Source organism: Myotis daubentonii, chromosome 8 (genome assembly GCF_963259705.1).
Source record: "Myotis daubentonii chromosome 8, mMyoDau2.1, whole genome shotgun sequence".
Classification (NCBI taxonomy): domain Eukaryota; kingdom Metazoa; phylum Chordata; class Mammalia; order Chiroptera; family Vespertilionidae; genus Myotis; species Myotis daubentonii.
The window spans coordinates 35,780,011-35,795,887 of record NC_081847.1 but is presented as its reverse complement, the minus strand read 5'-3'; the positions used below and the strand labels follow the sequence as shown (position 1 = coordinate 35,795,887).

Below are 15,877 nucleotides of genomic sequence, written 5' to 3'. Positions count from 1 at the left end.
CTCTTGAGTCTAAACTTTAAATATGACTCTGGCCGGGCTGGTGTGGCTCAGTGGTTGAATACTGACCTTTGAATCAGGAGGATCACGGTTCAATTCCCAGTTAGGGCACATGTCTGGGTTGCAGGGTTGATCCCCAGTGTGGGGTGTGCAAGAGGCAGCTGAGCAATGATTCTCTCTCATCATTGATGTTTCTATCTCTCTCTCCCTTCCTCTCTGAAATCAATTAAAAAAATGACTTTTGATCACATAATGCAGCATACATTTCTGACAGCAAGTAAAAATTTGGAGAAATTACATTCTCACCAATATAACCATTCACTCTCTGAAACCTGGTATCACCGCACAGTCTACAGGGAAAATCAAATAAACTTTTTTCTCACAACTCAGTGTCTTTTATAGAATGCTACAGTATGGAATTTTCCACATCCTCTGTGATGGTCACATGACATTTAGACATTTTCGTCTTTACATCACCATGCTTGGCACTGCTATATTGAAAGATTAAGAAAATAAAAAGATTGAGAAAATAAACTTCCTGTTGTTTAAGAAAACAAACAAACCAGCCCTAGCCAGTTTGGCTCAGTGGATAGATAGAACGTGGGCCCGCAGACTGAAGGGTCCTGGGTTCGATTCCGGTCAAGGGCATGCACCTCGGATGCAGGTTCCCTGGCCCTGGTTGGGGTGCGTGCAGGAGACAACCAATGAATGTGACACATCAATGTTTCTCTCTGTCTCTCCCTTTCTCTTCCTCTCTCTAAAAACAATGGAAAAATATCCTTGGGTGAGGATTAACAATTTTTTTTTTAAATAAAGAAAACAAATCAACTGAAATACCCAGGATTTTTTTTTTTTTATAACTTCAAGAGAATGTCCCAAAGATAGCTAATTTCTCAATTTGTAGAAACTGAGTTTATTTTTATCCTCTGTGGTACAAGAATGTCTTATTTCTCTTAGAAGCATCACCAAGTCCTGGGCCATGTGTCTTGGAGAGTTGGGCAGGTCTGCCCCATCTGTCACTTCAACCCATAAAAGAACTACCCTATTTACAAGCAGCCCAGATGCTACAGGGGCCTCCATTTCCTCACTCCTGCACCCTGGCGTCAGCAGTGGGCAAAGTCCCTAATCCACAGTTTCCTCACTTGTGAAATCAGAATCCAATAACACCCACTTCGTAGAATCATTGTGAGGATCAAAAAGACAATACACACACTTAGCTTTGTAGCTACACACAGTACCTAAGCCCACTCAGTGAAGGGGAATGTCATCATTACCATGCAATCCACAAACTCTGGTTTTAGGGTGAGTTTTCAAAATTAAAACCAATATAGTAAGAATATAATACATGGTGGGGCAAAAGTAGGTTTATAGCTGTGAGTATGCAAAGCACAGAGTTTATTCCTTAAAAAAAACACCACTTTTTATTCATTTTCAGAGAGACAGGAAGGGAGAGGAAGAATCATCAATGTGAGGGCAAAACATCGATTGGCTGCCTCTGCACATCCCCTATTGGGGATTGAACCTGCAACCTAGGGATGTGTGCCCTGACCAGGAATCCAACAGGCAACCTTTCGGTGCACAGGACAAAGCCCAGCCAACTGAGCCCACCAGCCAGGGCAAAATAGTTTATTGTATTATGATTTATTAAATATTGTATTATTTTCCATATGAACAACGGTAAATCTACTTTTGCCCCACTTTTTAGGGTACTTCCTAAAATATAAATAACTACCTGTATAATTGAGAAATAAAACCCTTCTGGTACTGGATAATTATAATCATCTAGTTCAGGAGCAGACGGTTCTGTCTTGCTGCCTAGCACTTGGGAAGAGAGCAATGGGCTGGTTCACTCCAGCTGCCCGAGCCCCAGCCCCAGCCCCAGCCCCAGCCCTAGCTCCCAGGACTAATAGAACTCTGACCTCCGTGGATTCTTCTTGTTCATTTATGACAAGGAAGGCATCCTCTGCAGCCTGCCGTTTGACGTCCGCTATGGTTTGCTCCATCCGAGCTCTCTCTGTTGCAATCACTTCAAAGGCTTTTTGCTCTGCCTCAGCAACGGCTTTCTGTACTTCCGACATGGCCTGAATTTTCACCTTATTCACAGCTTCTTCTAGAAGAAAGTGACAGTAAAATCAACTGGCCGATAAATCTTTTCCCTCCCACCCCACATCATTTCTAAAAAGGGACAGAACTGAAACTAGATGACTTTTTTAAAAAAACACACAGGGATGAATATATGATGTATGTGTTCACTTTTATTCTTACACTCACTTGTCCATTCATGCAACCATTTGTTGAGTATACAGATGGAGGTGGGCACCGTACTAGGGACTGGGGACAGCGAGGTGACTAAGACTTAGTCTATATTCTCATAACTGTTTGTGGTAAGTACAAGGTGGCTTAGGTGTCAGTATGAGAGAGAAGAGATCCAAGGGGAAAGTGGTCAGCTTTACAAGAGTATGTGTCCTGGTTGAGATGGGAGGTGGAAATGAATTTTTAGAAAGTCTTGCATCTCATGCTAAGGAATTTAGCCCTTTTTCTAAAGAAAATGTGAACTCTAAAGGGTTCTACGCAAGGAGAAAAAAATGAGGACAGAAGAACCAATTGAGAGACTGGGACAATAATTTAGAAGAAGAGATAGAACAGTCTCTGACTTTAGGCAGAAGCAAGTAGCACAGAGTAGGGGAGAGGGCAGAACAAGATCAGCAGCATCGAGGGGTCTGGAGGAGAAGGTAAAGGGAAAGAACAGTAGTGGTATGCAACGAAACAAATAAGCAAAATGCTGGGGTGGAGGCAAGAGAAGGTTGCGGTGCCTCTGGGGCATCCAGGTATAAATGAACAGGAGGCAGCTGGTGTATAATATTGACTCAGGTAGAGAAAAATGGGCAGGTTGACGGGAACCCTGGACTTCCAAAGCCGTGTCCAGTTACCATTACCCCACTTGGCTCCTGATCACTTTCTCCCATCATCATTACCACCCTGCATGGTTTCCATAAGATGGACACTCCAAATCAGCGGTGGTCTGCGAGGTCTGAAAGGTTGGTGACCGCTGGTTTAAGGAAACCTTTGGAGCAGTGGTCGCCAACCGGTGGTGCGCGGACCACTGGTGGTCTATGAGGTCTGAAAGGTTGGCGACCGCTGCTCCAAATAACACACTATGCACTTGAGCCACAGCCCTAAGTCCCAATGTAAATGACCTCCCTCCTGAAATCACAAGACGACAGAAGCCTAAGGAAACTCCCTTGTTGTTTGGCTCTTGCATGTGGCCTATGCTTAAAGGAGGTTTAAACAGAGTGTTCTAGGCTACCATCATAGAACTTTGCATTTTACTGCTCCAGCCTTAAGAAAGGAAAGTTTTCATCTCAAAGGCCAAACAAGAATGATGCTGAGTTGACTTGGCACTGAACTCCATGCTTCCTTTACTTTTTTAAAAAAAAAGTATTTTTATTGATTTCAGAGAGGAAGGGAGAGGGAGAGATAGAAACATCAATGATGAGAGAGAATCATTGATCAGCTGCCTCCTGCATGACCCCTACTGGGGATTAAGCCCACAACCCGAGCATGTGCACTTGTCTGAATCGAACCCGGAACCCTTCAGTTCGCAGGCCAACGTCCTATCCAATGAGCCAAACCAGCTAGGGCTCCTTTACTCTTGATATCCACACGGTTCATTGTGGCTTACCACAGCCACCTTTCATATCCTATTAGTTACCAGGTAGGTGTTAAGTCTCTCTGATTGAGCCAACATAATAATGCCCTGAAGAACATTTATCCTGTAAGTTTAAAGATCAATAAGAATCACAGTTTGAATAACTAACTTGCTCAAGGTAATAATTCAAGGTAACAGGTGGCACTAGACCAGAACAAGGACTCAAATTTAGCTGGCTCAATGCCATAGTCTGGTTCTTAACCATAATTAACCAAAGGTACCTCCCAAGTAGAAAATCACCAGTCACCATGGAGATCTTGTGCATGGTAATTTTTTGGATTGCCAGTAAAAATAAACATTTTGCAATAGGTTTACAGTGGGGCCTTGACTTACGAGTGTCCCGACTAACGAGTTTTTCGTCTCTCGGCCGATTTTTTGCTTTGAGTTGCGAGCTAAAATTCGGGTTACAAGCCAGCTTCAGATGCCCCACCACTAGTTGGCGCAGCGAACGTCACAGTGAACACCACAACATCAGCCCAGCATTCAATTCATTGTAATGGTGAAAACTGATTTGACATATGAGTAATTTGAGTTACGAGCTCCGTCACGGAACGAATTAAACTCGTAAGTCAAGGACCCACTGTATTTATATCTCTCATAATTTGTTGGTTCATATATTTTGTCCACTTGTTTATTATGTTCTTGATGCTCTTGAGAGTCTTTCTGAATGACAGATATTAACTTCTTGTAGAAATAAATTTTATTTTAGGAAGAAAATAAAAAACAATATTGGACTAAAAATAAATGTTACTAGGAATGGGAGGCAAGAAGAAAAGGCAGCTAGAATTTGGATGAGGTAAATATTAAGAATGAAAGGTTAATTTAAACCCCTCTCTTACCACAATAGGCAGTCCCACCTTTATTCTTCCTTTCACAGTAATGGTGAAAGGAAAAACAGACAGTTTTTTCAAGAGCAGAATGAAATGTGGTAGTGTGTGAACACAGTGTGTGTAGAGTCTAGTGAACAGAATAGGCAGAAACAAATTAAGCTTCATGGCCAGAAACAGAGACTATAATAAACAGGGAAGAAAGAATTGGTTACTTAATGTCTGAGTGTGACCCAGAAGCATGTGAAAGGGACCTGCATAGGCTGCTGGGAGGCATTCCAAATTCTTGACTTGCAAAGTAACATGAGGGGCATCCAGATGTGTGCGGAAGCTGGAGGAGAAGAGGCAGGAGCCTAGAGTTCTGTGAGGAGGTTGTTATGAGACAACCACTTCTCCCTCAGATATGAGCTGCGCACTGGCACAAATCAGTGAGTACAGGCAACCTCTAAGCAGACAGGCACATACCGGTTTTTTTCCAAAATTCCACAGGTACATATCCTGTTGCTGGCCTACTGTTGAATTCCCGCTGAGGATCTACAGGAGAGAGATAAGTAGCATGGGGTCAGAAATTATCTATGATTGGCATGTTTTATTTTTATGAAAAACTTATCAGATCTTTCATTTACCACTTAAGACTCAAAAATATATGTTCATGTAGTGCAAAAATATTCTGATAAGAGATAAAATCTGATTATAAAACAGCACACTTAATTTTTACTTTTAAATCCTCACTCAAGCCGAAACCGGTTTGGCTCAGTGGATAGAGCATCGGCCTGCGGACTGAAAGGTCCCAGGTTAAATTCCGGTTAAGGGCATGTACCTGGATTGCGGGCACATCCCCAGTGGGAGGTGTGCAGGAGGAAGCTGATCGATGTTTCTCTCTCATCGATGTTTCTAACTCTCTATCCCTCTCCCTTCCTCTCTGTGAAAAATCAATAAAATATATTTTAAAAAATAAATTAAAAAAAAAATAAATCCTCACTCGAGGATATTTTTTCTTTTTTCTTTTTTTTAAATATATTTTATTGATTTTTCACAGAGAGGAAGGGAGAGGGATAGAGAGTTAGAAACATCGATGAGAGAGAAACATCGATCAGCTGCCTCCTGCACATCTCCCACTGGGGATATGCCCGCAACCCAGGTACATGCCCTTGACCGGAATCGAACCCGGGACCCTTCAGTCCGCAGGCCGACGCTCTATCCACTGAGCCAAACCGGTTTCGGCGAGGATATTTTTTCCATTGATTTTTAGAGAGAGTGGAAGGGAGAGGGACAGACAGAAACACCAATGTGAGAGAGACACATTGATTGTTTGCCTCCAGCACACCCCGACCAGGTCTGGGGATCGAGCCTGCAACCGAGGTATGTGCCCTTGACCAGAATCAAACCCGGGACCCTTCAGTCCGAAGGCTAACGCTCTATCCACTGAGCAAAACTAGCTAGGGATTAATTTTTACTTTAAAACACACACCTGCATGCCTTAGATATTAACATTATTTCAAGTAGTGAGATTAAAAGTGATCTCCACTCAATGGACACAAGACACTGTGGGGTATGGGAGGCCAGAGGAAGGTCAAGGGGAGAAAAAAAGGAGACATATATAATACTCTTTGTAATACTTTAAGCAATAAAACAAAATTTTTAAAAAAAGTGATCTCCACTTTCTTTTTACTTATCAATGTGTCCTTATTTTCCCTTCTGAACATATATGTATTTCTAAGGTACTTCATAAAATATAAATAACTACAGATATTTATGTGTTACATGTGTGTGTTTTCGTATCAAGTTGAATTGAACTGTCTCCATCATGCACAGGGCACTGGCAAGTGCTCTGTAGGTATGTCAGAGAATATAGCTTTTCTTTCTTGGCAAGTCTGAATCCTTACATGTGATTTAAGGAGGTTTCCTGTAAATTTCTTTAAACACTCATAAACAAACAAAAAAACCCCCAAGCAGTGAAGAAGACAGTCTGAACAGTGCATGTCAAATGTACCATAAAGAGGCATCCCGGGGGTTGCTGGGAAAGACACAGGGGTGGAGGGTGACTTACCATGTATGTTTACTGTGGTTGCAAAATATAATATTTTATGAGAAATGGTTCTATTGCTTTCAAAACTGTGAAAACTAATTAAGGTCATTTGATTGTTGTTTTTTAATGTTAGTGCTAGTGGACTCCCTCATTTTTTAAAAAATTGATTTGAGGCCGAAACCGGTTTGGCTCAGTGGATAGAGCGTCGGCCTGCGGACTGAAAGGTCCCAGGTTCGATTCCGGCCAAGGGCATGTACCTTGGTTGCAGGCACATCCCCAGTAGGAGGTGTGCAGGAGGCAGCTGGTCGATGTTTCTCTCTCATCGATGTTCCTAACTCTCTATCCCTCTCCCTTCCTCTCTGTAAAACATCAATAAAATATAAATATATTTAAAAAAACAAAACAAAACCGAACAAGATCACAAATATTCTCATTTTCCATGAGGAAGACAATATTTCTTGAACATGTTAAATACCGAGTCCTTGAACTATTTTATCATTTACTCTTCATAATCATCTGGGCCTTTTTAACTCCACATTCTAGCACCACCTTCCTTTAAAGTGAAACATAAAAAGCTGGTCTTGCCATCTTACCACTGCTGAGAGGATCCGTGCTCCCAGGACTGTGCTGCCTGGAGACCAGTTCATTCCCCGTTTTCCTCATCTCTGTATTTTCGTTGTATCGTCTTTTCCAGTAGTTGAGTTCGTCACGATCAGATTCCTGACAGCGCCGCAGAACTGCCATGGAACGCCTTGTTTTTTCTACCATTTCCATAATGCAATTCAGGGCCTGAACCAGAGAAGAAGTCAGGTAGTGATGAGCTGAAGACATTCAAACACTGATGTTGCAAATCAAGGTAAACAAATTATATAAATAATAAAGGTTTAAGTGTCTTATAGACACAATATCAAGTTTACATGTTAAAGCCTTTATTACTGCTTCTTTTAAAATATAATGTGTATATAAATATGCACACACACACACACACACACACACAACTTAATTTATTTTTTGTTTGGATTTCAAAATAATACTGGATTCTTTAGGGTTGAAGTAACCAGACTCTCATTATAATATAGCCTTTTAAAGTCTATGGTGACCATGGAAATGACAATATGCTGGTGAAGATCTGGGGTGGGTGGGTGGGTAGGGGCTGAGTGGAGGGGGGTAAATGGGGGGAATAGGAGACATCTGTCATACTGTCAACAATAAAAAAATAAAAATAAATTAATGAGAATAAAAACAATACTTAAAAACAAAAAGACTACGTGAAACCTTATATATTTGCGTAAACACACCAAGGTATCTGATGAAGCTGGCGATTTATTAAGAACTAGAGGCCCGGTGCACAAAAATGTGTGCACTCAGGGGAGAGGGGGAGGTCCCTCAGCCCGGCCTGTGCCCTCTCGCAGTTTGGGACCCCTCGGGAGATAACGACCTGCTGGCTTAGGCCTGCTCCCGGGTGGCAGAAGGCAGGCCCAATCCCTAGGTGCAGCCCCTGGTCGGGCTCAGAGCAGGGCCAATTGGGGAATTGGGGCGCCGCCCCCTGTCATGCACAGGGCAGGGCGGATCGGGAGGTTGCGATGCCACCCTCAGTCACGCTCAGGGTAGGGCCGATTTGGGATTTGGGGCACCGCCCCCTGTCACACTCAAGGCAGGGTCAATGGGGAGGTTGCAGTGCCACCCCCTGTCACACACAGAGCAGGGCCGATCAGGGGGTTGGGGAGCTCCCCCCCGTCACTCACAGAGTAGGGCCAATAGGGGAGTTGGCGCACCGCCCCCTGTCACACACAGAGCAGGGCCGATCAGGGGGTTGGGGCGCCGCCACTGTCACACTCAGGGCAGGGCCGATGGGGAGGTTATGGCTCTACCCCATCACATACAGAGCAGGGCCCGTGGGGTGGGGGGGTTGGGGCGCCGTACCCTGTCACACACAGAGCCGCAGGGTGTCCAGAGGGTTGGGGAGCTCCCCCCATCAGGCATAGAGCAGGGCGGATCAGGGGGTTGGGGCGCCTTCCCCTGTCACAAACAGAGCAGGGCCGATAGGGAGGTTGTGGCCCCGCCCCCTGTCACACACAGAGCCGCAGGGCGATCAGGGGGTTTGGGTACTCCCCCCTGTCACGCTGATCCCGGTGCCGGGAGGCCTCTCAGCTCCGCTGATCCCGGTGCTGGGAGGCATATTACCCTTTTACTGTATAGAATAGAGGCCTGGTGCATGGGTGGGGGCTGGCTGGTTTGCCCTGAAGGGTGTCCTGGATCAGGGTGGGGGTCCCCACTGGGGTGCCTGGCCAGCCTGGATGAGGGGATGATGGCTGTTTGCAGCTGGTCAAACACCCTTCAGGGTGGGGGTCCCCACTGGGGTGCCTGGCCAGTCTGGCTGAGGGGCTGAGGGCTGTTTTTAGGCTGGGACTGAAGCTCCCAACTGATCCTTTTTTTCTTTTATATATATATATATACACTAGGGGCCCGGTGCACGAAATTCGTGCACTGGGTGTGTGTGTGTGTGTGTGTGTGGGGGGGGGGGGGGAGTGTCCCTCAGCCCAGCCTGCCCCCTCTCACATACTGGGAGCCCTCAGGCGTTGACCCCCATCACCCTCCAATCACAGGATCAGCCCCTTGCCCAGGCCTGACGCCTCCGCCAGAGGTGTCAGGCTTGGACAGGGGATCCCCATCTCCCCGCGATCACTGGCTCTGGCCCCCGCCCAGGCCTGAGGCCTCTGGCCCAGGCATCATGCCTGGGCAGGGGACCCCCATCTCCCTCTGATCGCTTGCTCCACCCCCCGCCCAAGCTTGACGCCTCTGACCCAGGCTTCAGGCCTGGGCAAGGGGACCATCATATCCCCCCAATCCCCGGCTCCGCCCCCCACCCAGGCCTGATGCTTCTGGCCAGAGGAGTTGACCCTCATCACCCTCTGATCACCAATCACCGGACCGGCCCTTTGACCAGGCCTGAGGCCTCTGGCAGAGGTGTCAGGCCTGGGCAGGGAACCCCCAGCTCCCCGTGGTTGCAGGCTCTGCCCCTGCCCAGGCCTAACGCCTCTGGCCTAGGCGTCCGGCTCAGGCAGCGGGGACCCACAGCTGCAGCGGCCCCGCGATCGTGGGCTTCGCTTTAGGCCCAGGCAAGGGACCCCTAGCTCCCGGGACTGCCAGCTTCGACCGTGCCCAGCTCCCATCGCTGGCTCCACCCCTACTTCCTGCTATCACTGGCCAGGGCGGAAAAGGCACCTGATTCTCCGACCATGGCTGGGGGGCAGGGCAAAGGCGGCCCCAGGGCCGCCTTTGCCCTGCCCCCCAGCTCTTAGCTCCCCCCTGGGTTTCTGATCACTGTCAGTGGCAGGGGGCTTCTTCCTGCTTTCCCTTTCGCCTCCCTGCACTGTGCCTACATATGCAAATTAACCGCCATCTTGTTGGCAGTTAACTGCCAATCTTAGTTGGCAGTTAATTTGCATATAGCCCTGATTAGCCAATGAATAGGGTAGCTCGTACACCAATTACCATTTTTCTCTTTTATTAGTGTTGATATATTTTTAATTCTGGGCCAGCCTTAGCTCTGAGGCTTGGCTCCAGCTCTGAGGCCTCAGCTGCTGAAAGCAGGCATCTGGTTTGTTTAGGTTCTATAATCGAAACTCTGTATCAACTCCAGCTCTGAGATCCCAGCCGGCTGAAAGCTGGTTTCTGGGGTTTTGTTTAGCTTCTATATTTGTTACAGTGTTTCTTAAACTGCAAGCTCAGAGGCCAGCAAGGCAGGCGGGGAACGTTGCAGTCCCCCGTCACTGAAGCAAGCAAGCCTCATGTTCAGTTTAAGCTGCCTGGCTGCTGGCCGCCATCTTGGCTGGCAGTTAATTTGCACATCACCCTGATTAGCCAATGGGAAGGGTAGCGGTCGTACTCCAATTAACATGTTTCTCTTTTATTAGATAAGATGTTATCAGAGAAATAATGTTCAGAGACAATTTTTATCACTCAAGATGCAAAGAGCTACTGTATATATACTTTAATGCAGTACTATATCTTCTCTTCTCTTTTCAGTGAGAAGGGAAACCCTCTCTTACAACGAGACAGAGAACTTGGGCTTGCATTCTGATTCTCATTTGTTTTTGGAGAAGCTCCATCTATTAACCCTTTGCGGTCGTATTAAATTTGGACATGGGTGTCGTACTGGTCGGAATTAATTTCCATTGAAAGAGCAGTGATATATAACATGCAAGATTATGAAGGATAAACAAGATTTATTAATTCCTTTTTGGAACTATGTCACTACTAGTAGAATCACTACAAACATTATCACTTTCTACGTCAGAGTCAGTATTCAAGGTGCCAAAATAAAACTCTTCATCGTTACTTTCAGATTCGCAGTACACTTCTTTCGGTAACTTTCCTTTTGCCATTTTGGAGTATTATTTTGAAATATCTTAACAAGCGAGAATGCCTAATTAAAGTTAAACGTAATTTGTAAAGCTTTATTTGAAATTCTGTGAAGTATCTCCGAAGCTTGTCGATTTCTTCACTCTCAAAAGGCGACTGACTCGCCACGGTGTTTTGCATGGTGAGTGTGGAACGACCGCATTTGTTTATATTGAGTTTCAATATCTCCGATTTGTCGGGGCAATGTTTTGGTTCGTGACAAGGTCGCTTAGACACTTAAAAGCTTTCAGAGAAATTATGAACGGATACACGAATGAATAGAGTTAAGATTCGTACGGTTCCTTGCTGTGGTGGCTGAGAGTAGACAAACAACCGCAAAGGGTTAACACTTCCTATATACCAGGCCCTGTGATAAGCACCTTACATATTATTACAACCCTCCTATAAATTTAAATACCACAGTTTTAATAAAAAAAATAGATTTTTAAAAATTATAGTTAATACACAATATTATATTAGTTTCAGGGATACAACATAATGACTCGATATTTATATACCTTACAAAGGGATCACCATGATAAGTGCAGTAACCATCTGACACTGTAGATGGTTATAATATTATTGACTATATTCCCTATGGTGTACATTACATCCACATGACATTTATTTTATAATTGGAAGTTTGTACCTCTTAATCCCCTTCACATTTTTCACCCATCCCCTACTCCTACCCCTCCTCTCTGGCAACCTCAGTTTGTTCTTTGTATCTATGGTCTGTTCCTGTTAGGTATTGTTTGTGCATTTGTTTTTTGTTAGATTCCACATGAGTGAAATCATATGGTATTATCTTTCTCTGACTGACTTATTTCACTTAGCATAATACCTTCTAGGTCCATCTGTGTTGTTGCAAATGGTAAGATTTCATTATTTTTATGGCCAAGTTAAAAAAAAAGGGAATGGATTTTTTTTTTTAAGTTATAAAAATTAAGGCTAAAAATGGTGAAACAACAAAGATAGGAAGTGTCAAAGCTGGGATCTGAACTCACAAACCTCTATTACCTGACTTTACTTGGTTAAGACTTGAAGTCATCACAAAGATTTGGGAGTTACTCTTAGCTCTTTAGCTGGGGGAGCAGTAGAAAAATCAGCTTTTATTGCAAAGACACTGTGGCTCTGGTTAAGTGTCTTGAAACATACATACTCTATTACTATTGGTGATATTAAGAATTAGAAGTACGAACAAGTTAGGTCCCGAGGCATGGTGGGGGGGGGGGGGCGGGGAGGAATAGAGGGGACAGGAAGAGATTGACCAAAGAACATATATGCAGCCCAGCTGTGTGGCTCACTGGTTGAGCATTGACCCATGAATCAAGGGGTCACAGTTGTATTCCCTTCCCGGTCAGGGCACATGCCTGGGTTGTGGGCTCGATTCTCAGTAGGAGGCGTGCAGGAGGCAGCTGATCAATGACTCTCTCTCATCATTGATGTTTCTATCTCTCTCCCTCTCCCTTCTTCTCTCTGAAATCAATAAAAACATATTAAAAAAGAAGAACATATATGCATAGCCCATGGACATAGGTGATAGTATGGTGAAGGCCTGGGGTGGGGTAGGAGCTGGGTGGAAGGGGGCAAACAGCAGGAAATTGGGGGACATCTGTAATACTGTCAACAATAAATTAAAAAAACAAACACCCCACTTATCTGAAAATTTTAAAAAATTATACATAAGATTCTTACATGATCAAGATGTTTCCATTCATCAGCCCATTCCCTTTCTGTCAAACGGTGATCTACCAACTCATCTTGATAGCCTCCATTTAGACCTATTAGAAATTAGAGATTAAATTTGAGGATAGAGTAAAGAATACAGTAAATAGAATTCTATCAAGTAAACACACACATTCATACAAACTGTGAGCATGCTACGAAGGCAATGATTCACAACAGAGTGTGGGAGCCACAAAATGACATAAAACCACCCCCCAAAAAATTACCATTGAGAATATATTTTAAAACTCCTTTAAATAGATTATGAAAGACAAAAAAACAAAAGACAAAGGTTTACGTCACTTACTAAGATTGTGGTGTCTATCACGAACTTCTCGGTGTTCTAACATCTTGTTGGGTTCACGATATAGGTGGGAAGTTGCAATATCTTCTAAGGTGTAGTGCTGAAGAGGTGGAGGTGTAGGATGGAACTGGCCCCCAGGATTCATAAGGGGCACACTGAGGGCAGGACTGTGCCGAGGAGCAGGGCTGATTGTACACACTCTCTTGGCAGGAGGTTCAGGAGGAATTGTATCTCTTTCAAAACCGTTGTCTTCCCTCCTGCGCAAAAATTAAGTAGATATCTGAGCCCATCAACAAGCGTTCATGCAAACATATCCTTGAGCATTTACAATGTACTAGGCATTTTCACAAACAGGAAGACATAAGGACAGGTTTGACATAAGACATGAACTGAATTGTCTTTAGAGGCCAGAGAGATAATGGAAACTGATTTAGTCCAGTATAAAAAGAGAGGTCAAATTCATCCACAATAAGGCAGAAATATCTAAACCTCATGAAGCAAAGTGAGAGACTAAGGAGACAATGGCATTTTCTTATATGATAAGAATATGGAGATGCCGAAACCGGTTTGGCTCAGTGGATAGAGCGTCGGCCTGCAGACTGAAGGGTCCCAGGTTCGATTCCGGTCAAGGGCATGTAGCTGGGTTGCAGGCATATCCCCAGTAGGAGATGTGCAGGAGGCAGCTGATCGATGTTTCTCTCTCATCGATGTTTCTAACTATCTCTCTCCCTTCCTCTCTGTAAAAAATCAATAAAATATATTAAAAAAAAAAAAAAGAATATGGAGGACTATGGGTTCTACAATGATTAGAAATTTGCTACTGTGGAGGTCAGTTATTGAATATAGTTCGCCAGATTGAAGGAAAAAGGCTGAATAAATAATACACTTGTGAATTGGTTGGGCTTTTAGTAATTTAGCTTCAATTACAATAATATTGTGGTAGACATTCATACTGAAATATCCAGAATTAATTAAAATAACGTCAGCCTTCAAAATAATGGTGATTCATTAACATGTGTTAGTAAGTAATTGTTACACTTTTACAAAATTTCACATATCAGAAAAAAGTATCTTAGGCAGCTTGTTTCTATGGTTCTGGAACAATGGACACACTCTACTCTAGAGCAGAGTTTCTCACCAGAGGCATAGAGAGTCATCTGAAGCATTTCAAAAAAATACTCATGTCTGGAAGTTACGCCTATAGATTTGAGAAGCATTCTGAGTCCACACCTATATATAACCACAGTAATAAAATTTTCTTTCATAAGCAAAGAGGAAGCTCAGTGGTTCCAGAAAAAGGAAGGATGAACAAGTTCTTCTCTGCTCACCTTTCTGGACTGGGCCTCTTTCCATTTCCATGCACTTCCATGAGCAGCTCAGAAGAGTCAGCAGGTGAAGCAATACTTGTGTTGAGCAAAAGGTGTTCATGCTGAGCCAGGTACTGGGATGGGGTCTGCTTGGCAGCCCGAGCGCAGTGCAGCAGTTCTCGCTGCAGCAGGGGCAGGTTGGCCTTGAAAAAAAGAGGCAGGGATGGGAAGGTAGTTTTCCCTGTGTTGGGCCCCTCACAATAGGGCCCAGCACCTCAAAAGGCTCTCAAACAAGATGACATAAGACCAAAGCCTTTCTCTCCTTGTCAGTCTGAAGAGTATTGGGAATAACTGGAATTAAGCCTTAGACTAGGCTCTGCGGATACACAGGTAACCTAGGGGCAGAACTGATTTCTCAGTGTGGTACCCTCATTGGGCACATTTCCTTATTTTGTAAAAGGACAATAATCATGTACTGATTATTTTTCCTTCCCCTCAAACTGAGGAAACCTTTAGTGTGGATAATTCATATAAAAAAACTCTATACTCTTTCAATTGAACTCTAATTCCTTCACATATAAAGGTACTTTTCTCATATTCCTTCTTTTACTCCTTGTCAGGGCACCTGCCCAGATTGTGGGCTTGATCCCTGGTGGGGGCATACACATTAATGTTTCTCATTCTCTCTCTCTCTCTAAAAATCAATAAAAAATCTTTTAAAAAAATTTCAGATCACACCTATAACATAAGTCTTTATTCCAGAGGAAAAAGATGAACAAGTGAAAAGAGAGTTTTAATCATCCCTTTACCAAGGGTTAATTTAGCAGACACCATAATTTGTGACAGTTTAAAGCATAAATAAATTGACAAAAACCCAAATGCTAGCCAAAAAGCTTCCATAACAACCTACCTCATGCTGTTTTCCAAAATAACACAGTTAAGAATAGGGAATTTGATGATATAAGGCACTTTAAAAGTCTATTCTATAACCTCAATCTTGTAGCAACTGTAAAAACTTAATGAAAAAATACCATGCCAGATCTTTACATCTGTGACATGTATGTACCCTTTGATGAATTTTTTTCCCCTTTGATGAATTGAAAAGAAAGCAAGCTAATCCTTCCCTAATAACACAAATTGCACAAATCCTTCATGATTCCAGTGTCTTGGGGGAAATAATTGTCTACTGGCTCTGACATACAGAAAACAGCAAGACAGAACTAGCACAGCTGTTTAAGGGCTGAACAAGGCACCACAGACTGCTACGAGGGGCTGAGTGTTCAATGCTGTCAGAACACAAGCTGCTCGCCAGAGACCCTTGCATTTTCCTCCATGTCTCCTAGGCTCCCATTACAAGGTTTAAAAAAACTGGTATCAGTACTTTAGTAGGATGAGCCATCTTCTTTTTTTAAAAGCTGTTGCCTCTCACGTGTGTCCCGATCAGAGTATGTGCCCTGACTGGGAATCGAACCGGCCACCTTTTTGGTGTATGGGTTGATGCTCCAACCAATTGAACCACACCAGCCAGGACAGATGACCCACCTTCTTGATGTCATTACATTTTTGTATGAA

General features: G+C 43.9%; 1 protein-coding gene across 1 annotated transcript in view; it reads right to left on the bottom strand.

Annotated features, from left to right (window-relative positions):
- CBFA2T2 (CBFA2/RUNX1 partner transcriptional co-repressor 2) overlaps window positions 1-15,877 on the bottom strand; it is a 152,511-nt gene that overhangs the window by 8,219 nt on the left and 128,415 nt on the right. The window contains 6 exon segments of the mRNA XM_059705891.1: window positions 1,917-2,107; window positions 4,999-5,067; window positions 7,156-7,351; window positions 12,665-12,750; window positions 13,002-13,255; window positions 14,327-14,508. Of these exon segments, the coding sequence (XP_059561874.1) occupies window positions 1,917-2,107; window positions 4,999-5,067; window positions 7,156-7,351; window positions 12,665-12,750; window positions 13,002-13,255; window positions 14,327-14,508 (978 nt within the window).